General features: G+C 39.0%; 1 protein-coding gene across 2 annotated transcripts; it reads left to right on the forward strand.

Moving 5' to 3' along the window:
• The first annotated feature begins 887 nt into the window (after nucleotides 1–887).
• On the forward strand, nucleotides 888–21,076 carry PEX2 (peroxisomal biogenesis factor 2). Of its 2 annotated transcripts, XM_049633230.1 has the most exons (3): nucleotides 888–1,171; nucleotides 3,456–3,486; nucleotides 15,699–21,076. In XM_049633230.1, exon 3 carries the CDS (start codon nucleotides 15,716–15,718, stop codon nucleotides 16,631–16,633), a length of 918 nt encoding a protein of 305 aa, XP_049489187.1. In that variant the 5' UTR covers nucleotides 888–1,171; nucleotides 3,456–3,486; nucleotides 15,699–15,715; the 3' UTR covers nucleotides 16,634–21,076. The 2 variants fall into 2 exon arrangements, with proteins under 2 accessions (XP_049489187.1, XP_049489186.1); XM_049633229.1 differs by lacking the exon at nucleotides 3,456–3,486.
• Nucleotides 21,077–21,300: the final 224 nt, after the last annotated feature.

Genomic DNA, 21,300 nt, shown 5'->3' on the forward strand with positions numbered 1-21,300 from the left:
AATAAAAATCTTTCTTGTAACGCTCCTTTACAGGGTAAGCTCTCGAACATGTCACAATACAGTTGTCGTGGGAGTGTGTGCTCCTGGGGAAGAGAGGTGAGGCAACAACTGAAACGTACTTAAGACCTACTATGTGCAGGAAGGTTCACCTACCTGTCTTCAGCTAAAGCAAACCCTCCAGCCGAGACATTGCTATCCACACCACAGAATCAGAAGGCAGTGGAAATTCACGCAGCTACACATAACTGCCTGGTGAAGCTCAAAAAATACCTTCCCTCAGGCCCTAGTCTTAGAAAGTCAAACTCAGCTACCCAGGGGTGGGCGACCTCGCCTTTCCGCGGTTCTCAGAGCTCCTGGATGTTTCAGACGGACCCCGCGGCCAGGTGCTCGCTCCCCCTCGGAGAGCGCGAGCGCGTCCGGCCCGCCGACAGGGCCTCTCGGGCCGCGGCTGCGCAGGACTGACGGCCAACGAGACGGGGTTCCCGGCCTTCCTAAGCCTGCAGGGGTCAACACGCTACCCACCCTCGGCACGCACGCGCCACAAATCTGCCCCAGCCCCGAAGCTGCCGCCCCCGCCCACCCCGTCTCGGGACTTTCCTCCCCAAGAGGCCATCCCGCAGCGAGCCCTCCACCCTGGGCTAGCCAGAGCCCGGCAGGCGCGGAGGCGCCCCACTGCCACTCGGCGGCGCTTGTCCGGCGGCACGCCACGGCGTCCGAGGACAGGGAAATCCTGCCCTCGGAGAGCGCCGACTCCTCCGCGGCCTCTTGACACAGCGGTCTCTTCACCCACGAGGCCCCGACCCGGGGCTGACGGGCTCGCGACTGTCCTGCCAATCAGATACGTTTTTCTCCGAATGGCCAGCCGACCAATCACCGCGCGCGGGTGTCTTCTTCGGCTCTTCGGCTCTTCGGCCCTTCGGCCCTTCGGCCCTTCGGTTCGCCGGCGTTCGCTGTTGCTGGGCCCTCCCCGGCCTTCCGCACCGCTCTAAAGCTTAGTTCTCCTTGTTTAATTTCCTCTTTTTTCTCAGACACTTCCGGGTCCTGCGTCGCTCCGGAAGCCCGCGAGTTCCGGAAGCCTGGGTAATCCAGGTTCTGCTAGCAGAAGTCAGGCTTCCCAGAGAATGTTTCAGAAAAAGTTACGTGGAACGGGGGCGTTTCTCAGACTCGTAAGGTCAGTGTCTGCCGGAGAGAACCGGAGTGCAAACCGGAGGTCTTGGTTACAGCTGGGAGGGCGTGGAGTTTCACGACCTTGTCGCTGTCGCCCTTAGCTTCAGTTTCCCCGTTTATTGGCTTCCTGTCTTCCTGGAAAAAGCAAATCAAAGTGTGATTTTTGGGAAAGGCAATGAAGCAATCCCGAGCTCCTAAAAATGATCTTAGAATCGCACCATTAAAAAGAAAAAAAATAAAATAAAAACACTGCTAGACTTGAGTTCCTGTGCCTTCCTCGAGGTGACTAAGACACTTCGAAATCACCGCGCATTTGGCGTTGGTGAGGTTTAATTCCTTATGAATGGCTTAAGAATTATGCAGTGTTCAAACTACTTAATATCGGATGGCTCATGTAAAGTGTTATATTTGGTACAAAAATAAGTTGAGTATGCCTAAGTTTCTAACATTTTTGAAAGCCTGTGAACTTAGAACTAGTTTTAATTTTCTTGAGGAAGAGCTGTCGCGAATGTTCTTGCGTAATTGCTTGCAATGAGTTTCTTATATTTAACATTGATTTCTGATAACTGTGAGAATAATTGACATTTTTCTTCTGGTATTTTAAAATAAAAGTCATTGTTTCTTTACTTATTTCTTTAGGTCCCATTTTCTAAAACATCACATTTAGTGAAAGGGCTTTTCACGAGACCAAGTTGTGTTGTTGACTGTTCACATCTAACACGTTCTGGTAGTCTTGATGCCCCTTGAGAATTTTTTACCTTAACAATTACAAGCAGTTACAGGGAGATTGAGACTTTATCCACACTACAATTTGCAGTCTAAACATCTTCCCCTAATACGTTAACTTTAGTTAAACCTGAAAAAAATAAACTTGGGATGGCTGACTTCTTTTTCACTTTATCTTCTCTCTGATCTGCCCATATTTTCAATTACTTGTATCCAGAAACATTAGAGTTTAATGATCTTGAGTCAGAAGGAGATTGCAAAGAAAAGAGGTAATGGAATTATTTACAAAGTCAAAAAAAGGGCTTTTATATATACGGAGTATATATTACATATATATATAATATAGATACATATGATAGATACATATGTAATATATAATATGTGTCTGTATCTATATCTATATCTGTATTCCCCCCCCTTAAAAAAAAGGAAGAAAATGGAAATAACAGGACATAGTAAAGAGAATGCTAGACTAAGTCAAAAGAATTGAATGCTAGTCCTGACTCTGGTTTTGTTCGACCCACCCTATCTTGTGGTCTTATTCTCTTCATTTTTAGAAATTAGGAGTGTCAGTCAATCTGTGGTTTTAAATCTGTTCTGTAGAATTCCTGTAGAAATTTCCTGGAACCACACAGGGGAGAAACAAAGCAAGCCGACTCTCAGCCATATTTTACAAGAGCAGCTATTTTATGTGTTGCTTGAAAAAGTGTTTTCTGTTAAGAAAATTAAATTCATGTCTTTGAGGAGATGATCTGTGTTTCCTTCTAGCATTAAGATTCTGTTTCTTAGGGTAGTTATTCATTTGTATCCAATGTGCATTCATTCGATTTGTACAGTTTTTTAAATAGTAAAAGATAAATTCATGGTTAATTCATTACTGAAAGCCTCGAACCTCTGTGTTGTCTCATTGTTTAGTAAGTACAAATTTCACATTTAATTCTTCATGATCAGAATCATAATTCTTTATTTTTCTCTCTTCATCCTACCCTTGTATTTTAATACCAAATTTTTATGAATAAATTTATGTTTTGAGTCCTAGCCCCGTGTTTTCCTCAGAGCGTCACGTCATTTTAAAGTGTCTTTCTCTCTTGCACTCCACTGTGCTCAGGTTCCTGTTGCACAAGGAAGTGTATGGCATATGCACAATCTTTATTTCTGGACAAAATTCTGCTCTGAATCACTTGCTCCTTTTTTTCCTCCCTTGATTATCTTGGGCAACTTAGAAGCAAATTGGATGTCCCCTTTATCTCTTTCCTGTGAAATGACAGCAGTTTCTAAACATTCCATGTTCCTCTTCAGTTCCTTTGGAATGTGGAAGAAACCTCTGGAGAAAAGCTCTGTCCTGCTCCATTTGCCCCATGTAATCCTGGCACTGCAAATACCAGCACTGTCATTTCTCTACATGGAGGTGGAGGCAGGGAAAAGATGTCTAGCACACACTCTCCTTCCCATTGTGCACTGTTTATCAACTTTTCAACCTTTACCGTCTATAAAATCAAAATGCCCTTTTCTGTGTTGCTTTCTATTCTTTTAATATATTTTCCTTTTTTTTTTTTTTTCAGAGCTCTTCCTTCTTAACTGCCTGTCAATAAGGTGAGATAAAATTCCATCCAATCTGTGTTTTCCTCTTACGGTTAAAACAAAAATACCCAAGAGCTGTAGAGTAGTTCTGTTTTGATTATGCATAACCGTTCCCTTCTAGTAATAGATGAATTGGCATTGCCTCTACTTTGCATATAGTGTGTGTTCATAACAGTTAAATGAATGTTCACGCCTCATTTTTTTCACCCACATATTCCCTTTGTTCAGATTTGACTTTCAGTCTCTTTGAATGGTTCTCTGACCACATGTACAGGGTCAGGGAGAGAGAATGTAGACAAGATGCATCCCAGGCAACACAGGCAACTTTACCACGTTCCTTTACTTTCTTTCCCCATTTTACAGTCCTGAGAGCTTGACTAGCAGTCTGGTCTTGTGAATGATCATGAGGGGAAAAAAATTAGCTTTGAGCTCTGCGGGATTGAATCCATACTACTTACTAACTCCCTTTGTGTGTTCCACAGTTTCTCTAGTGTTTACCAGAAATTTCCTGATTGTCAGTCTGACCTTAAACAGGTGCTTAATCTTCTCAAGCCTAACTTTTGTCTTCTTAAAATGGACGTGATAGTACTTACTGTGTGATAAGGATTATATGAGATAATGTAAAGAAAACATAATGCCTTGCACATAATAATGTATCACGTGATACTTCTTCCTTTTCCATCGCTAACAATACCTCTTCTGCTTTGTGGATATTTCCATATTGTCTTGAATGCCATAAAATATGCAATTAAACATGTATGCCAGTAATATGAAAGTCATTTAAAATTCTCTTCTTAGGTTCTAAAGCCTTTTTCTAATTTTATAGCATACTAAAGACCTAGTTGCTTCATGTGTTTCATGTGGCTCTTTGTTTATCCTTGGATTGTAATTTCTGCTGTAGTTCATGCCTACACTCTTAATAGTGCTTAGCCTTTAAAATAGCCCTATTTGTATGTCGTGTTGTGCTCCTGAAGTGTTTATGTTCATCTTTTAGGCCCGTCACCACCTTGTCAGTCGAAGACACTAGTTCAGAGCATGGTTCTGCCACTTCTAGGTGTGTGATTTTACACAAGTCAGCAAATCTCTTTCTCTCTGTGCTTCAGTTTCCTTGTTTTAAAACATAAATGATAAAAGAACCTCTTTGATTAATATTGCAAGGATGAAGTTATTTAATATTTATTTTTTCAAAGGATACTTAGCCATGATAGTTCCTTATTAGCACTTGATAACTGGTAAATGGTATATATTTACTACAGTCGTAAACTCATAAATTGGTAGGGAGTATCTTCCATAATGCTTTGCTGTTTTTTTTCTCTATGATAGTGTCTTTGTCTCACATGTTCTGTTTTGATTTCTCTACTTTCTCTAGCCTTTTTCATACTCATGTCCAACATTACCATTTCCGCAGTTGGAAACGGCTGTCCTTTTTTTTTTTTTTCTTCCTCTTCCAAACTTTCCTAAAACAGTCCCTATGAGGATTCTAAATAGGTAAACTTTTCATAGTTAATTTTTTAAATTGATTCTTATATCTTTTAACTGCTAGAGAGTATAGTGTGGTAAAATGACTTGTCCAGAGGCACACAGCCTGTTGATGAACCTGGGCTAAAATACAGAACTAATCAGAACCAGTTGAACTCTCTTTCCCCATATTCAGTCAAACATCTGCTCTTTATTTTCACAACATGCTTTCTCTCTTAAAGACTCAGAAGTATCAACTTTCTGAAAGAAAAGATTATGAGTGCCATGCTTTTCTCTTAAAAATGTATTTGTAAAGCTAGGCCAACGTATTGGAAATTCTGTTTTAAGGTTTGAAAAAACCAGAGGGAAACTTTTCTGTTTGTTTTAGGTACTTGAATAAGTACATCATAAATATAATAGGGAGAATGCTCAATTGTGTTAAGACTCACTGTAGTCTTGAAGATTGTAGTATTTGAGTTGAGTTTCCTTTTCTTTCTGAATTAAAAAAAATATATATATATATATATATGTGTGTGTAATGTATAATATGTATATATATGTATATATAGCATATATGTATATATATATAGTGTGTGTATATATACATATATATGTATATATATATATATTCTCATCTGCTAGGGCAAGTTGTTCATCTTTTTGAGCAATTTATGCTATTTTGGAGTTTATCCTTCAGATACATTTTAGAAACATTTTGTTGAGTACTCACTACCACTCCCCAAAAGAAAAATCCTGTTTGGATTTTGATGAGGGTTACATTTAAAAGTAATTTAGAAGAATTTAGTGTCCACAACAGAATTTTAAAATTTCACATGTCTTGTCCATACCCCAAAGAGTACAAATGGAATTTGTAGCATTGGATATCTATAAACTATTGAAACTTAGTTTATATTTGATGAAAGAGAGGAACAACAGAATAGTGACAAGTCATTTAGCAAGCCTGTGGCAGAAGTGGGATTTGAACTTCTTGTTGTTGACTTCTAGGCCTATTCACAGTGCCAGAGGTCGCAGTGTCCTAATGGATCTCAGTCATAGCTTTTTCTCTTTTGCTTGTGTTTGAAATGTGCTCTGGGAATCGGTGTCCTGTTAAATCCCTCTTTGATGCATGTCCCACTTATTAGTATTGATTTCAATACAATGGACAGTAAATCTATCTGACTACACAAAGGAAATAAAATAGTAAGGTGTAGGTTCAAAGCTTAAGATCTCCAGTTATAGGACTTTATTCACATAACCTCATAATATGAAACCATTCATTTAAAATTTTTTCAAACCTAAAAGGAAAAATGAATGTATTGTCTCATCCATTTTGATTACTAGAACCTTTGGGATAGAGTGGCAGTGACATTGTCATACTAAAAATTAGTTGATTGTTGTGGATCTGGGAAAGGATGGCCTGGCAGTGGTTGCACAGATGGTTTGATACCTTAGAGATTACTTGGGAATCACATGTTTCTGCTGACAGAGTTTACAGGACTGTAAATTTAAATGTAGAATTTTTGTAGGCAGCATGCATTGACAAATATGCCTAATGGTAATACATCTAGTACTGAGAGTCTCGGAACAGGTCAATAATAATGTGTATATTGATAGCAGCAATGTAGGAGATGTTACTTGGTATTATAGCTAAAAATCCATGTTATCCCCTTAATCATAATTACATTAATATTGACAAGCCCTTGACAATACCCACATTATTATTGATAGATTTCTGTCAATAACATGTTTTAAATAAAATATATTCATTCATAATTTGTACTATACTCAATGAAAGCTCTGAAATACATCCTGGAAAATTCTTCCTTCTTTAGTGAGATGCAATCATTTGATTTGGGTTTGGAATGTGATATAGATGCAAAGTTTTATTTGGGGGAATGGAAAGCATAAAAGGAAAAGAGTAGTTATTTAAGGGATAAGCTCTTAGTAAATGAATTTCGGGTTTTTTTCTTTTTTCTGTGAAAGAAAAGCAGTGTGACTTGTCTAGTGATAAAATGTTAGCAGGAGACCTTTTTAATAGTTTTTAGTGTTAGATCATTTTGTCTTTTTTTTTTTAGATCATTTTGTCTTAAACATTTGTATGTGACAGGTTAATCACACTAACCTGTAGATGCTATACTTTGCCTTGAGCGTCTTTTTCACATACTCTTAACATAGTAGTGTCCTTCACTAGACACATATTGTTTAGTGCCAATTATACTTCTAATTATTTTTAAAAGTCTCTTTGCATGACCATAAATATATCCCCCTGGTTGGCCCTTTAGATCTTAAATTAGTATGGTTTGGGAGGTGGGGATTGGGAAGGGAGTTATAGAATTGTGTATTAGAAGAATGAAATTTCATGTAGAATAGGAAAAGGTATTGCCTGTTTTTAGCATTTTGGAAAAATCAATTTGAATTAAATCTGATGGTGTTTGTTTCAATGCTGAACAATCCCAGCTTTAAAAAAAAAAAAAAAAAAAAGATTGTTTTGTACTTTTTTTTAAACTATTCAAGTTGGAGCCTACTTTTGAGAACGTAGATACTAAACTACAAAACCCAATAATATGGGGATTGTTAAACCTTACTTAAATTAAATTCCTGAAATAGACTGGCTATTAGTTAGGAGTGGATGGCAATCACTATACCAGAGTCAGGAAGGTATTGGTTTACCAAAAAAGGATTGGGGTTTTTTGATTCAAAAATGCAGGGGTGCTATAATCTTCTTTTGATTTTCATTAGTTCTTAACTTTCATTACTTTAGTTCATTACTTTAAGTTGTTCAGAAAGTTATTAACACCTCAGTTAAGTGCCTTGCATTGTTGTAGGAGTCCTAGAACTGGTCTTCATGAACTGCAGCCTTCATTTTCTTCAGTCTTATTGAATTCTGCTATCAGAGTAATCTTTTAAAAATATATCTTGTTATGTCTCTTCTCTTCAATGATTATTCATGTTTATGAAATCATTGCAGTTTCCTTAAAGTGGGCTTTTTGCAGTGGGTTAACTCTTCAGCCAGTCTGTCCTGTCAACTTGTTGTGCTTAGTCACAGCACATGATTTGATTCTTTGCTTGTAGGTAACAAGCACAGCACAGTGATGGGAATTAAATAACCACGGATGCAGCTCACGTTGGAACCCATCCCAATATCTCCCAGATAAACTATGGCCATGTTTCATGGCTTGCACATTTCTGGGGTTTGCACACAACCTGTTCTTGTGTCTTAAATGACCTTTTTTTCTTTTCTGCCTGGAGAGTTTTGTGATCCTTCACATGTCAAGATTCATTCTTTGCTTCAGAGATCAATGGCTAGTCCTGATCATAGTAGCATCCTATTTCTTTAAAAATGATTGACTAAAAGGAAGTTAACTGAGAGTTAAATTTTTGGATTGAATTCCTGGTACCTAGGAAATTGCCTGGCATTTGGTAAGTGCTCAAAAAATGTTGGTTAAATTGAGCCACTTGTCAGAGAATTAGGATTCACTAAAACACTCTCCTTACATTATATTGAGAATAACTTTATGTGACTTTTACAGGTATTTATGACATTTTGCAATGCTTCACACCTGTTATGAACAATTATTGTTGTACAGCAGTGGAGGGAAGAGGATTCATTCTATAGTCAGATTAATTGAATTTCTAGTTATTTCTGTTTTATCAGTTTCTTCTACTCCAGGGCCTTCCCCTTCTCTAAAGCCAACATTCTAGAATAACTGTATCTGCTCAAAAAGGGAAACAAAAGGAAGAGGAATGGAATGTCACATGTTGGTGATGAACTAAGGTTGGATGCCCATCTGGACTGCCTGTACCATGTCCTATTCAGCAAAGCACCCTAGGGTCAGATAATCAGTGTGCATTCCTGAAGTTTTCTTACTTCCAAATGACAGGCATTACCATATTGATGAGGGTTAAATAACCAAGGGAGAGGGTCCTGCTGGGACCCATCCCCATTCTCTCAGAATTCCTCCTCCATCATCTCCTTTTAGATAAGATACAAGAGTGTGATGAGTTCCACTGAACCATGTCCCTGCCCCTTCTCGCCTAGCCCCCATACATGTACACATCATAGTGATGTCAGGTTCACTATTTAACTGCCACAATTATATTTTAATTTTGTAGTCAGTATTTCCTGGGAAAAAAAAAAAATCCCTTTACCACAGGTTGATTGAGGCATTAGTATGAGTAATAATGAAGATTTCAGTCTTTTGAAATAAATTTGCCAAAAACAACTCAGAGTCTTTTTCTTCTTATGCCCATCCCTAGCCAAAGAAGCAATAATATAGTAATAATAATACTTTCCAGTTTCCAAACCACTTTCATAACATTATCTGGTTTAATCTCAACAACTTTGTGTGGTAGCTGTTATTTCCAACTTTGTGAAGAATCCGAGGGTAATGACTTTTTTTTTTTAAGATCACATAGCAAGTAAGTGACAAAGCTGGAACTTGAGCTCAGGTCTGATTGGTTTTAAATCTGCTTTTTTCTACTCTGTCACAGTTGCCTAAATAGGAATGTAGAGCATAGGGAGGGGTATTCCACTTGAACTTACTATGGTGTGTAACGGACAGTGTCTGTTCTATGTTTACAACTAAAAGAAGTCACAAAAATGACTAAAATGTTGGAAAGTAAAACCTAAAACAAAAAAAATAGAGAAATTATTCATCTGGAAAAGCAAAGGCTGAAGAACAGTTTAATGATAGTCTTTTGGTCCATTACGTAGGGAGGAGATCGAGCCCAGCTGTTCTTAATCTACAATGAGGCCAGGCCTGGGGAGAAAAAGAGGAAAGGGGAAAAAAAAAGTTAAACTGTAACAGAAGGGATAAGAAAGAATTTTTCGATAATAAGGATTGTTAAATATTGGATTGGTTAGAGAGTGTGTTAAGTCTCCTTTTCTGGCAGCCATTAAAAATTCCTGTCTTTGCTAAATGTTAAGTATGATTCCTCCAGAAATGAGGTATTTGAAATAGATGATTCTTCTGAGAAACCACTCCCTCTGACCAGTTTTTCACTAAATATAAGTAAGGAACCTGAACAGAGAAGGCTCCCTTCACCATCCAGTTCATCTAGATGCTTTCCTACAGTATTCAGTCAGTACACTCATTAACTACCAAGCTACTCATTCCATTGCACATAGATTCAACAAATATTTATTGAACAGCTACAATGAGCCCATCTTTGTGGTAAACTCTATAATTAATAACGTACTCATCAACCACAATGCAGAACTGATGATGATTCTAGTATTTAAAGCTACATAAATGGGCACAACCGGTCCTCCAACGTAAGCCATAGATTTCATCTGATACTCAACTGAAAAAAATAATCGATCCAGTCCAGTTTTGGGGGTGTGAGAGACGTAAGAGGAGGGAACTGGTAGTGTGGACTTATATCCATGTACAGTAAGGTCAGAGCTTTTCAAGGGTTATTTGACAATAAGAGAGCTTCCCTTATCTTGCTGACCACAGAAGGTGAAATCTGGGGAAGATGCAGAGTTTAGCCACTATTATAGTAGTCACATTTGCCATATGCCCACATACCATGGATGATTGTAGAATTTTGCATGAGGAAAACTTAGCTAGAAATCAGTCGCTTTGTAGGTGGTGGGTGCTTTGAGCAAAAAGTATAAGATAAGGCACTTTTCCTTAACTGGTTCAGGGAAAGAAGATGCACTGACATGACTGAAATTACAGGACAGGTGGTTGAGGGCTCAAGTGAGTGGCACAGACCATCGCTGCCAGAGTTGAAGGTGGTGATAATAGGAGTTGGAGATAGTTTTGAAAGTTTCACAAAAAAATGTTGAAATAGAGTTGGAATGTGAAGGGCAGAGAGTTGAGGGCAGCGGGGATAGTTGGGAGAAAAGGTAAGTGTTTAGGGGCCTGAGAAAAGGCACAGAGTCAGGACTGAAGGATGGCATGGAATTAAAGAGCTGGAGACACAATTGACTAGGTTAGGTCTGAGAAGTTTGTACTTTATTCCAGAGGTAATGATGAGGTGAGAAACCGGTGATTTGGTAAGTGTAGGCAAATACACTTTTGGTTTTGCTTACGGGTTTTTTTTTTTTAAAGTTCTAGTTTCTTTCCTCAATTACATAACTGATGTAAGTTAGAAAATTTGTAAACTGCAGAAAAAAGTGAAAAAAATCTTACTGATGATTTTTTGCATGAATTTTGGAATTCTTTTTCTACTGAGATAACTTCGAAGTGTTATATATATTCTCTTTGAGGACCTGTGATATCATATACCTCTGTTCCTAACCTAGTTGTCTGTTTACTTGCTTGCCACCCTTGCTAGACCTTGGTTAGGGTCCTGAAGTGAGAATAAGGATTTAAAAAAAAAAAATTTTTTTTTTAAGTTTATTTTTTTATTTTGGGAGAGAGAGAGAGGGGGAGAGAGAATGAATGAATCCCAAGCAGGCTCCTCACTGTCAGCACAGAGCCCAATGCAGGGGTTGAACCCACAAACCGTGAGATCATGACCTCCGCCGAAATCAAGAGTTGGACACTTAACCAACTGAGCCACCCAGGCACCCTAGGATGGTTTTTTTATCTCTGCATCCCAAGCACCTAGCAGGTCTAGGATATATCGATGGTCATAAGAGTGTGTGATCTCTATTCTCACAAGGTCTACTTTAACCAAAGAAAGGGAAAGCCAAAGACCGTGCAGGATTTCTAATATCCACTGTGGATGTAGAAATGAGAACTAAACAGAAATGAGTGAAAGGGCAGGCAGGCAGCACGGCGCCATATGGATGATAGATGTGCCAGAAAAATCACGAAGTTTGCTTTGGAATGGACCAGCCCACTCGTTCTCAACATCACCAGGAAACTGGTTAGAAATGCAAATTCTTGGCTCTCGTTCCAGGCCTACTGAATCGGAAACTCTGGAACTGAGACACTGTAGTCTAAGAAGTACAAGCAATCATGATAAACACTCAAGTGTGGAAACCACTAGCAGAGAAGAACAGTGAGACTACAGGACTGATGTGAAGACCACAGTATAGGAAGATTGAAAGCCCACAGATGTGTGTGATGTCAGTGAACATAACCATTGAACAGCCATGGTAGCTGGAACGGGAAAACTAGGACAGTAAGATTATGTTGTTACAAAGAAAGCTGAGTATGTTGTAAATGGACAGGATCTACTGATCTTGTTTAGTTCACTGCCTTCCTGATCTTAGCATTTAGGTAGAGCAGGTAGATTTAAAATAGATTAGTCCTAGGAGAGGGACCCCACATTCAAAATCTACACTCAGATTTTCTCTCCTATATCTCCACACACCTGCCTACAAACTCTAGCTGTCTCATTGGAGCCTCAGATCTCTAAAACTACTGTGGTCATTACCTTTCCCTTCAAACCTGTATCACTGCTTGTGTTTCCTATTTCAGCAAATTGGGTTATCATCCACTCAGTTCAGTTATTCTTGGCTTATTTCTCCCTAAATCGTGTCAATTCTGCCTCTTCGTAGCTTTAAAGATACCTATTTTTCTCCAGCCCTGCTGATATCTTTATAATTTAGACCATCATTATTTTCTCATTGATCACTTTAATAATCATTTAACAGTCATCTTAACTGGTCTCTAAGCCTCAAGTCTTTTCACCCTCAAATCTATTGTGAATATGGCCAGAACAGGCTGTCACAAATGCACATTTGATTAGTTCTTTTCTAAAAACTCTCCAGTGACATAAAATAAACATGAACATAAAATAATGTTGATAAAATACAGCTTCCCCAACTTGGCTATTAGGGGCTTTACCACTGGTCTCCTGTTTCCTTTCCAGCCTGTTGTCCTTGCACCTTCAGGCCTTGCAGCTGCTCACCCTTTCCTTGGAATGCCATTCTCACCGTTCTCTACCAATCTGACACTGCTAGTCCTTCAGGTAGCCACTTAGATAGTACCTCTCCACGAAGCCTTCTCCGACCTCCTGAGGTCTAGTGTTAAGAATAATGCCTTGAATTTCCCCTTGCGTATCCCTCGTTGCACCTATTATTGCCTGTTTATTATTTTATATAGTGCATTCTTCCCCGCCCCCCACCACACTACATTGTAGTCTCCGCAAGGGTTGAGACTGTGTCAGTTCTACCATTACATCACAAGCTCTGACACATTAACTGGCAAATAGCAGATGTACAACAACCATGTTGAAATAAGTAATAATCAACAATCTGGATATGGCTATTTGAAATCATTTTGAAGGCTAATGGGTAGGAATTTGTCTTTTCTATCCTTCACCTACCCCTGACTTTATCCTATTCATCTAGCATGTGTAGCTTACATCCTGTGTACCGGGCACTGTGCAAGTTGTGAAGATTCAGCTGTGACAAGATTCAGTCTTTGCAACAGGCTTTATCCTCTAGTGGAGGAAATAGTTTTAAAGTAGTGTGTGTATAGTACATAAAGGCCAAGAAGGTGAAAGAACAGAGTGCTAAGGGAACAACTAGAAGAGGCACCAACCCAAATTTGAGGAGTCAGGAGGAAGTTATGCCTACGCTATTAATTAAAAATTTAGTACTTAAAAACTGAAAACTGAGTTTTTCAATTAAAGAACAGGAACATACTGTTCCAGATGGAGGGAACAGACCATAAATGTTTACTAGGGAACTAGAGAAGGGGGCACCTTATGACTGCGGGTCATAAGATTGTGTGTTCAGAAGACTTTAGTGTGGGGAATGCACTGAAAAAGCTAAAAGGTAGGATAGACCAATTAGATGTAATCCAGCAGAGAGATAAGGGCATCCAGAATTTAGGAAGAGGCTTGCAGGGGAAAGAGTAGTGAATGGATTAAAAAAATATTTGGGGCAAAGAGCAGACCTTGAAGATTGATGCGATTTATAGAGAGAAGAAAGGGAACTCTGTCCTAACCTCCTTCTTTTCCTGTAGTTCCTGGCTAGTATGAGGCAAGGATTTTACAGAATTTGCAGCAAAATCCCCACTGCCATAGCTCTGGGCTGTGGAATTTTGAGGGAGCTGCAGGAAGTGGGCAAAGGTGAGATCACCCCAGAAGGCAGATGACATTTATGGGATAGAAGTATTCCTGTCAAATGTCTGGTTTGGGAGGAAAGCAGCACTAAACAACCTGTTATTTAATAGGCACTTTTGTTTTCTGTACCTGAACTTGTAAAGCATGCAGTCTGCCACTGAGTCATCTAGGATCTGTGAGTAATTTAAAAACATCCCTCTTAAAAACCTCTTTAATTGTCAAAACAAACAAACCTCTTTCATTGTCAAAGATATTCCCTCTTTCAAGAGGTGCAAACTCTATTATAGGATGTACTTTCAGTTCTTTAACTCCTAGCAAATTACATGTAATATCTTTTTAGTAAAAGTCATAAATAGAATTTGAAAGGACTTCAGAGGTCAGTTTATCTCAGCCCTCAGTTTTGTAAGTGAAAAAAATAAAGCAGAGATTAGGTGAAACAACTTGTCCAAGATCACCACTGCCACACCATTGGTGACAGTGAATTTCAGTGGGACACCTGCCTCCCTCTGTAACTTAGTGTTCTGTTAGTACGCCAGGCTTTTTGAAGGCCCAGCGATCATTCATGATCAAGCTCCATGTGTTCAGGGCCCATTTTAGAAACTGAGTTTAAATAGATTGCTTGTCATAGTTTGGATTTACCAGTTCTTTAACAGTAAGTAAAATATCTAAACTGGTCTGTACATTCCTTGACAACAGCAGCCACTGGGTGGCTTGTACATAATAGGCATTTAATAAGCCAGTCATACCTAATTAACTACTAGTCAGTTTTTTCTATTTCTGTCCCCCTAATCCTGCTAAGGGGACTTTTGTCCCCTTAGCACCTATATGATTCTTTAGTGTATTTGTGAAATGGTCCTAGTATATATTTTTACATCATAGTTTTCTTAGAAAACTGTATGGGGGCTCCTGAGTGGCTCAGTTGGTTGACTGTCTGACTGGCTCAGGCCATGGTCTCATGGTTCGCGATTTAGAGCCCTATGTTAGGCTCACTGCTATCGGCAGTCTGCTTCAGATCCTCTTCCACCCACTCTCTACCCCTCCCCTGCTCATGCTCTCTCTCCTTCTCTCCCTTTCAAAAATAAATGTTAAAAAGAAAAAGCTGTATGATGTGTACCTTCTTAATATCTTAACAGCATTTCTGTATTCATGTTGCTTTGTGCTAGTATGTATCTTCTACAGTAGTGTGATAGCATAATAAACCCTGATTGTGCATTTTAATTTTTTCTCCTAACTTCCTTTATGGACATAAAACATATTTCAGAAAGATTAAATGACTTGTTAAAAAATATACCTTTGGAGTTAGTAGAAGTGCTGGCAATTAAACTGGGGTCTTGACTTACATTCCTTGGAATGTTCCATAGAGTTCACTGTATTTATTAAGTTCATGTATTTGTCCATTACTCATGTTATTATTTAGCGTCATCACTGTTAGCATCAGGATTTTATGATCTCTGCTAAAATATCTGACCAAGGAGAATACTTGGAGGTAATTTGTGGAGAAAAAGGTGCAACTTGCTACCCCAGTTATTCCTTTAATGAAGGGTCAAAAAAGGAGGGGGAAAAAAAAAAGGAAATGAAAAGAAAGACAAGCAAGGAAAAGAACAAAAGGAGAAAGTAAAAGAAAGAGAAGGAAGAAGGTTGCAGTAAGAGGTGATCGCTCACTGCTCTCTGACACCTGCCAGCCCCGTCTGTGTGTCTTGGGTCATTGGTGTACCACAGTCGTAGACATGTAAGTTGAGGAGATGGTATGAGCTCACAAACGTCTGATGTTCCCTAATTGTACTTTACCCTAGAGACCTTCAGAGAAGACATGGCTTCCAGAGAAGAGAAGACAAAGAGGACAAACAGAGTGCTAAGAATAAGTCAGTTGGATGCACTTGAACTAAACAAGGCCCTGGAGCAGCTGGTCTGGTCCCAGTTTACTCAGTGCTTTCATGGATTTAAGCCAGGGCTGTTGGCCCACTTTGAACCAGAGGCGAAAGCATTCCTGTGGCTCTTCTTGTGGCGCTTCACCATCTACTCGAAAAATGCCACCGTGGGACAGTCCGTTTTGAATATACAGTACAAAAACGACTTTTCCCCGAAGCAGAGGTACCAGCCACCGAGCAAGAATCAGAAGCTGTGGTATGCTGTGTGTACAATCGGTGGCACGTGGCTGGAGGAGCGCTGCTACGACCTCTTTCGAAACCGTCATCTGGCGTCATTTGGGAAAGCCAGGCAGTGTGTGAACGTCATGGTTGGACTTTTGAAATTAGGTGGGCTGATTAACTTCCTGATTTTCCTTCAGAGGGGCAAGTTTGCAACCTTGACAGAACGTCTCCTAGGCATCCGTTCTGTATTTTGCAAGCCCCAGAGCGTGCGTGAAGTTGGCTTTGAGTATATGAATAGGGAACTTCTCTGGCATGGTTTTGCTGAGTTTCTGATTTTTCTCTTACCACTTATTAATATCCAGAAGTTGAAAGCTAAGTTATCCTCGTGGCGTATTCCTCTGATTGGTGCTCCTAACGGTGACAGTGCCTTAGCCACCAGCGGCAAACAGTGTTCTCTGTGTGGAGAGTGGCCCACCATGCCTCACACCATAGGATGTGAGCATATCTTCTGTTACTACTGTGTTAAGAGTAGTTTCTTATTTGACATGTACTTTACGTGCCCTAAGTGTGGCACAGAGGTACACAGTCTGCAGCCACTGAAGTCGGGAATCGAGATGTCAGAAGTGAATGCTCTTTAGAAACTAAGACTGTGTCCTCTGAGGAAAACTGTATTGTCTTTAAGTCCTTAATATTAGTCATGCTAAGCATACCGTTCAGGTGTTTTTTTCTGAGGGGAGGTGCTTCTCTGCCACTGTCTTCTGTTCCTTTCCAGGCATGACTAAATTCTAATCACTAGAAACCACATGATTCTAAATACATTATGTAAACAATAATGTACTACTTTCTCTAAATCATTGCATTCAATTTTTAGTGTTGAGAGGAGTGGACAGTTTTTGTCAGTATACTAAAAATGCTCTCTCATTTTGCTACTTCCTGGAAAGAGGTTAGATTCTAAAACAATTTTGGAGACTCTGGGGTGAGTGTGTATTTATTTTCAGAGATGGCGTTGTAACATCATAATCTGACATTGATAAAGCCCTGTTGTTTTAAACCTTAGGATCTGATGCCCCAGTTGTAATTTTAAGCTTTTCTTTAAAACCCGATTGTAGGGGGTTCGCTTGGCTTCATTCGCAGGCAAAATGAAGGCCACCGGAAGCTCTAGGCTGATGTTCTGCCAACTTTCTGATCCGCCTGAAGTGAGGGCTTCCTGCCTAATAGTTCTCGCGAAGTCTAGGACTCACTGTCATTGGTCTGCCTGGGACTATGTCCACATTTGTGAACCAGGATAGAAAACTACTACTCTTGATTACTCAGACGTGGGTGACATCCTCACGTGTGTCACATGGACCCGTAGTAGGAGAGTAGGCAGTTCACCACAGGAAACTGAAGTGGCTTTGAAAGAATAGTGGACATGGGGTAGGTAAAAACAACAGATCCCTATTAGAGTTTACATTTGCCCTTTTTACCAAAAGTCTGCATGCAGTTTTTAATTTTACCGGTGATCTAAGTTGATGAGGACATAACTGAATGATTAACTTACTAGATTGCAGATTTGAAAGGATTAAATAAATAAAGTCAACACATTTTGTTATAATAACAATTTGGTTACAGTGTTATTTTGGTAAAGTGTGTTCTGAGTAGATGCCCGTACTATCATAATTTTAACATGAAAATAGTATTTTACATATATGCTAACTAATAGAGTTGTCAATATTATGGGGTTTTGTGTTTTTCCAGACACTAATGGCAGTACAATGTATTTTTTTAATTTTTTATTGTTATTTAACATCTCCCACCTCACTAAGTGATTACCCACATGGAGTCAGGGAGTATGACTGTTTTGCTCATCACTGGATAACATACCTCTCCAATAGAGACATTCTGTTAGCTGAACAACAAAACCTAATAATCACAGATCGGGTTTTGTAGAAGCAGATGTTGCAGGGGTTTTGAAGTTCTTTGGCCTGGATTGGGCCGAAGTAGTCTGACCTTCTTACCTACACCTCTGGGTCACTGGCCATGGGCTTCTCTGGGAAGGGTGTGGCCTAGAGCATGGCGCCTCTCTGCAGCTGAGGCAGACCCTAAAGGAGCTGACCCCATCCTCCAGCTGGGCAACAGATCCATCCTGGGAAGAGCTGGGTGTCCAGCCTAGTGTTTACCACACCTAATACTGTCTCTCCATTGTTTTCCTTCATAGTTTTCCATTTTTGTTTTTCTTGCTTGCAAGCATGCAGACATCACACAAATGGCAGGTAGCCGTTCAACTTAAAACCATTGGGTTTAGGACTGACTTGTGCACTCAAGTGCTTCAGGGAACTCCAGCTCACTGCAGAGACCTAGGCCTGCTGGCTAAGTTGCTCTGACAGTCCCAAACCCCATTCAGTCCCTGCCTCGCTGTGCACTGCCACGAGACTTGCTTTAACATTGGTGCTTCTATTCCTGTTCCCCAGTGGTCTTAGGGCTCAAGGTGCAGTATAACTGGGTCATATTTAGCTGCATGATGTATTTCTGCTTTAGCCTCAAGAACCTAACTATCATCTGTGAGTATCTCCCCTTGGGAAGATGAAAACTTTTACACTAACATTGTTTTTCCTCTCCCATGTAACTTGTTCTCAAATCAGATTTGCTACTTGTGTATATAATGTATCCAGTTGCTTCAGTGATCATATCTAAAATAGGTACCAGTCAAAACTAACCCAAGGCATGTCCTGCATCCTTGCTCCCAACAACCCCCACCTCAGAACTCAGTTCTTTAACTCCTCTGAGATTCAGCTTGAAATGCTTGCTTCCTGTGAAATGGACATTCAGTTATATCTACCTTTTAGGACTGTGATGGGAATTAAATAACATCATTCTTTTAAAAATTACTTACGAAGCCCCTACAGGCATTCTTCTATATTCAGAGATTTACTCATAAATAAAAACCCCTGCTCTCATAGAGTTTATATTCATGGAGGAATAATAGACAATAAAGACATATGGAAGATCGTTTCAGATGTTGGAAGTACTCTGAAGTATAAAAGAAATGGAGAGTGACAAGGGATTCTGTTTTAAACTGAATACTCATGGAAGGCCTCTCTGAGGAGTTGAAGTTTAAAAAGACATCAGAATGAGCTGAGGGAAAAAGCCAAGTAGGGGACAGGTGCTGGGATAAAGATAGGGCAAGTGCCCAAGCTCCTAGATGAGAGTCCATTCCTGGTTGAGGAACAGTAAGAAACAGAGTGACAAGAGAGAGGGGTAGGAGGTGAGTGAGGTGAGGGGGCCCAGGGTCAGGCCACGCAGGCCGTAGTGAAAAAAATACCTGGATTTATTCCAAGTACGAGGAAGCCACTGGAAGATTTTAAGCAGAGAAGTTACAAGTTGAGATTTTTAAAGGATCCCTGTCATTAATCTATGGAGAGGTATGAGGAAAAGCCAGAAAACCTAGTCAGAGTCTACAGCAAATAATCATTTGGTATGAACAATAGTTATTATTATTTCCATTAGGTTTGTGGTACATTAACAGTGTCACTATCTGAACTGGTCAGGAACCTGGAAGTAAACAAAGCTGTAGGAAACCAAAATACATTTTCATGGATTCCACACAGCAAAGCTCTACTCGAGGTATTTCCTTGAGTCCCCATTTAGAAGCTGCTTTATTTTGAATAGAATTCTAATGAACTTTCAACAACAGAAGAAAATAACAGGTAAGAGGGAGGGAGAAGACTGATGAAAGCAAGCATGTTCACAGTAATAAATAATTAAAAAAAAAAAAACAAAAAAACTTGTATCAGTGAACAACAACAAACAAAAAAACCCTATAATCTGGTGGCAGAGCAGGGACACACAGGCTCTGAGGACCAAATGAATAATTATAATAGTTTAAGAAAATGACCTTGGATCATCAAGTATACCTTATATTCTGTATAATTTGGTTAAGAAGGCAGGGACATTAGTATTCTTATATTTGAGGATGCCTTCAAGTTATGTTGGCACTTACAGGCAAAAACTTAATTCACTCAGAACATTTGCTTTTAACAAAAAGCTGTTTTTCCTAACAGCACTTAACAAGTGAAGTGTTACTGAATTAAGATCTTTTCAGCAACAGAACAATTCCAAACACATTTTTTAGCCAAACCAGTTGGCCATATTATCTATAGAACTGATGCTCCATGGTTCTCTCCAGCTAAAACTAGTAGATAACAGCACGTTTATATTCATCACAAGTAAGTTGACAAGTATTTCGCTTGTATGTCTGGGGTTTTTATTGCTTCAAAAAGCATTAAATCGTGAAATAAGACACTATGCCTTCATGTTTCCAAGTAGTCACTTGTTTTCTCTTGATATTTTTGAGAAAAAGCTGATGATTTGAAAATGTCATTTTTCTTGAAAGTAAGCATCATTATCATTTTGTCCAATGGCCTTCATCGAATACTGCCTTGAGTTGTTTTGTGGCAATTAGGACAATTCAAACAAGATTAATAATACGGGTAACTCCTGAGGCCAGAAAATCCAAAAGCATGGTATTCAATAGGTAGTTCACTTTCCTTCTCATTAGTAATAATTTCTCACTAACAGATTCAACCCATCCATTGCTGATATTCCAGAGCCAATAAAACTGAAATCTGTTAAGTAAAACTGATTTTAAAATCAAATGGATGTGGACATGTTTATATGCATCGACTTTAGAATTTATCTCAAGGAAATGGTAAGAATTTGGATATAGACTTATTGAAATGAATTTCACCATAGCATGATTCATAATAAACATGGGAAGCAGCAAAAATGCTTAATAATAGGGAAATAAATAAAATAGTATAGCCATTTAATTGATTCAATGTCATATATAAGTACCTTGCAAAATTTGTGCAAAATTATATTAAATGGGAAAAGTGCACACAATGTAATACTGAAGGAAGTTGGATATTAAATATGATCTCTCAACACCCATATCTGTATCTTGAAATGAGACAAACAGACACTTACCATGAGCTAATAAGCAGACACATATGTATATTACAATAAATGTCTTAGGGTAATTCAACTATTCATTAATCTTTACGTTGTCTTTTATTTCCCAAATTTTCTACATTGAGCATATAATATTTCTTGATTACACCAAAATCAGCTGTTTCTTTTTTTGTTTGTTTGTTTGTTTATTTATTTGGTTTGCATGACAGTAAAATCCTGCCTTTCTGGCCAACCATAACTTGAAATAGTCTGAATTATTTCATACATTTTGAATTAAATATTAAACTTGATTCCACATAATATATACATTTCTTAACCAGCTAGAAGTATATAGGCAACAGAAAGGTAAAAAGTG

Source organism: Panthera uncia, chromosome F2 (assembly GCF_023721935.1).
Source record: "Panthera uncia isolate 11264 chromosome F2, Puncia_PCG_1.0, whole genome shotgun sequence".
Classification (NCBI taxonomy): Eukaryota; Metazoa; Chordata; class Mammalia; order Carnivora; family Felidae; genus Panthera; species Panthera uncia.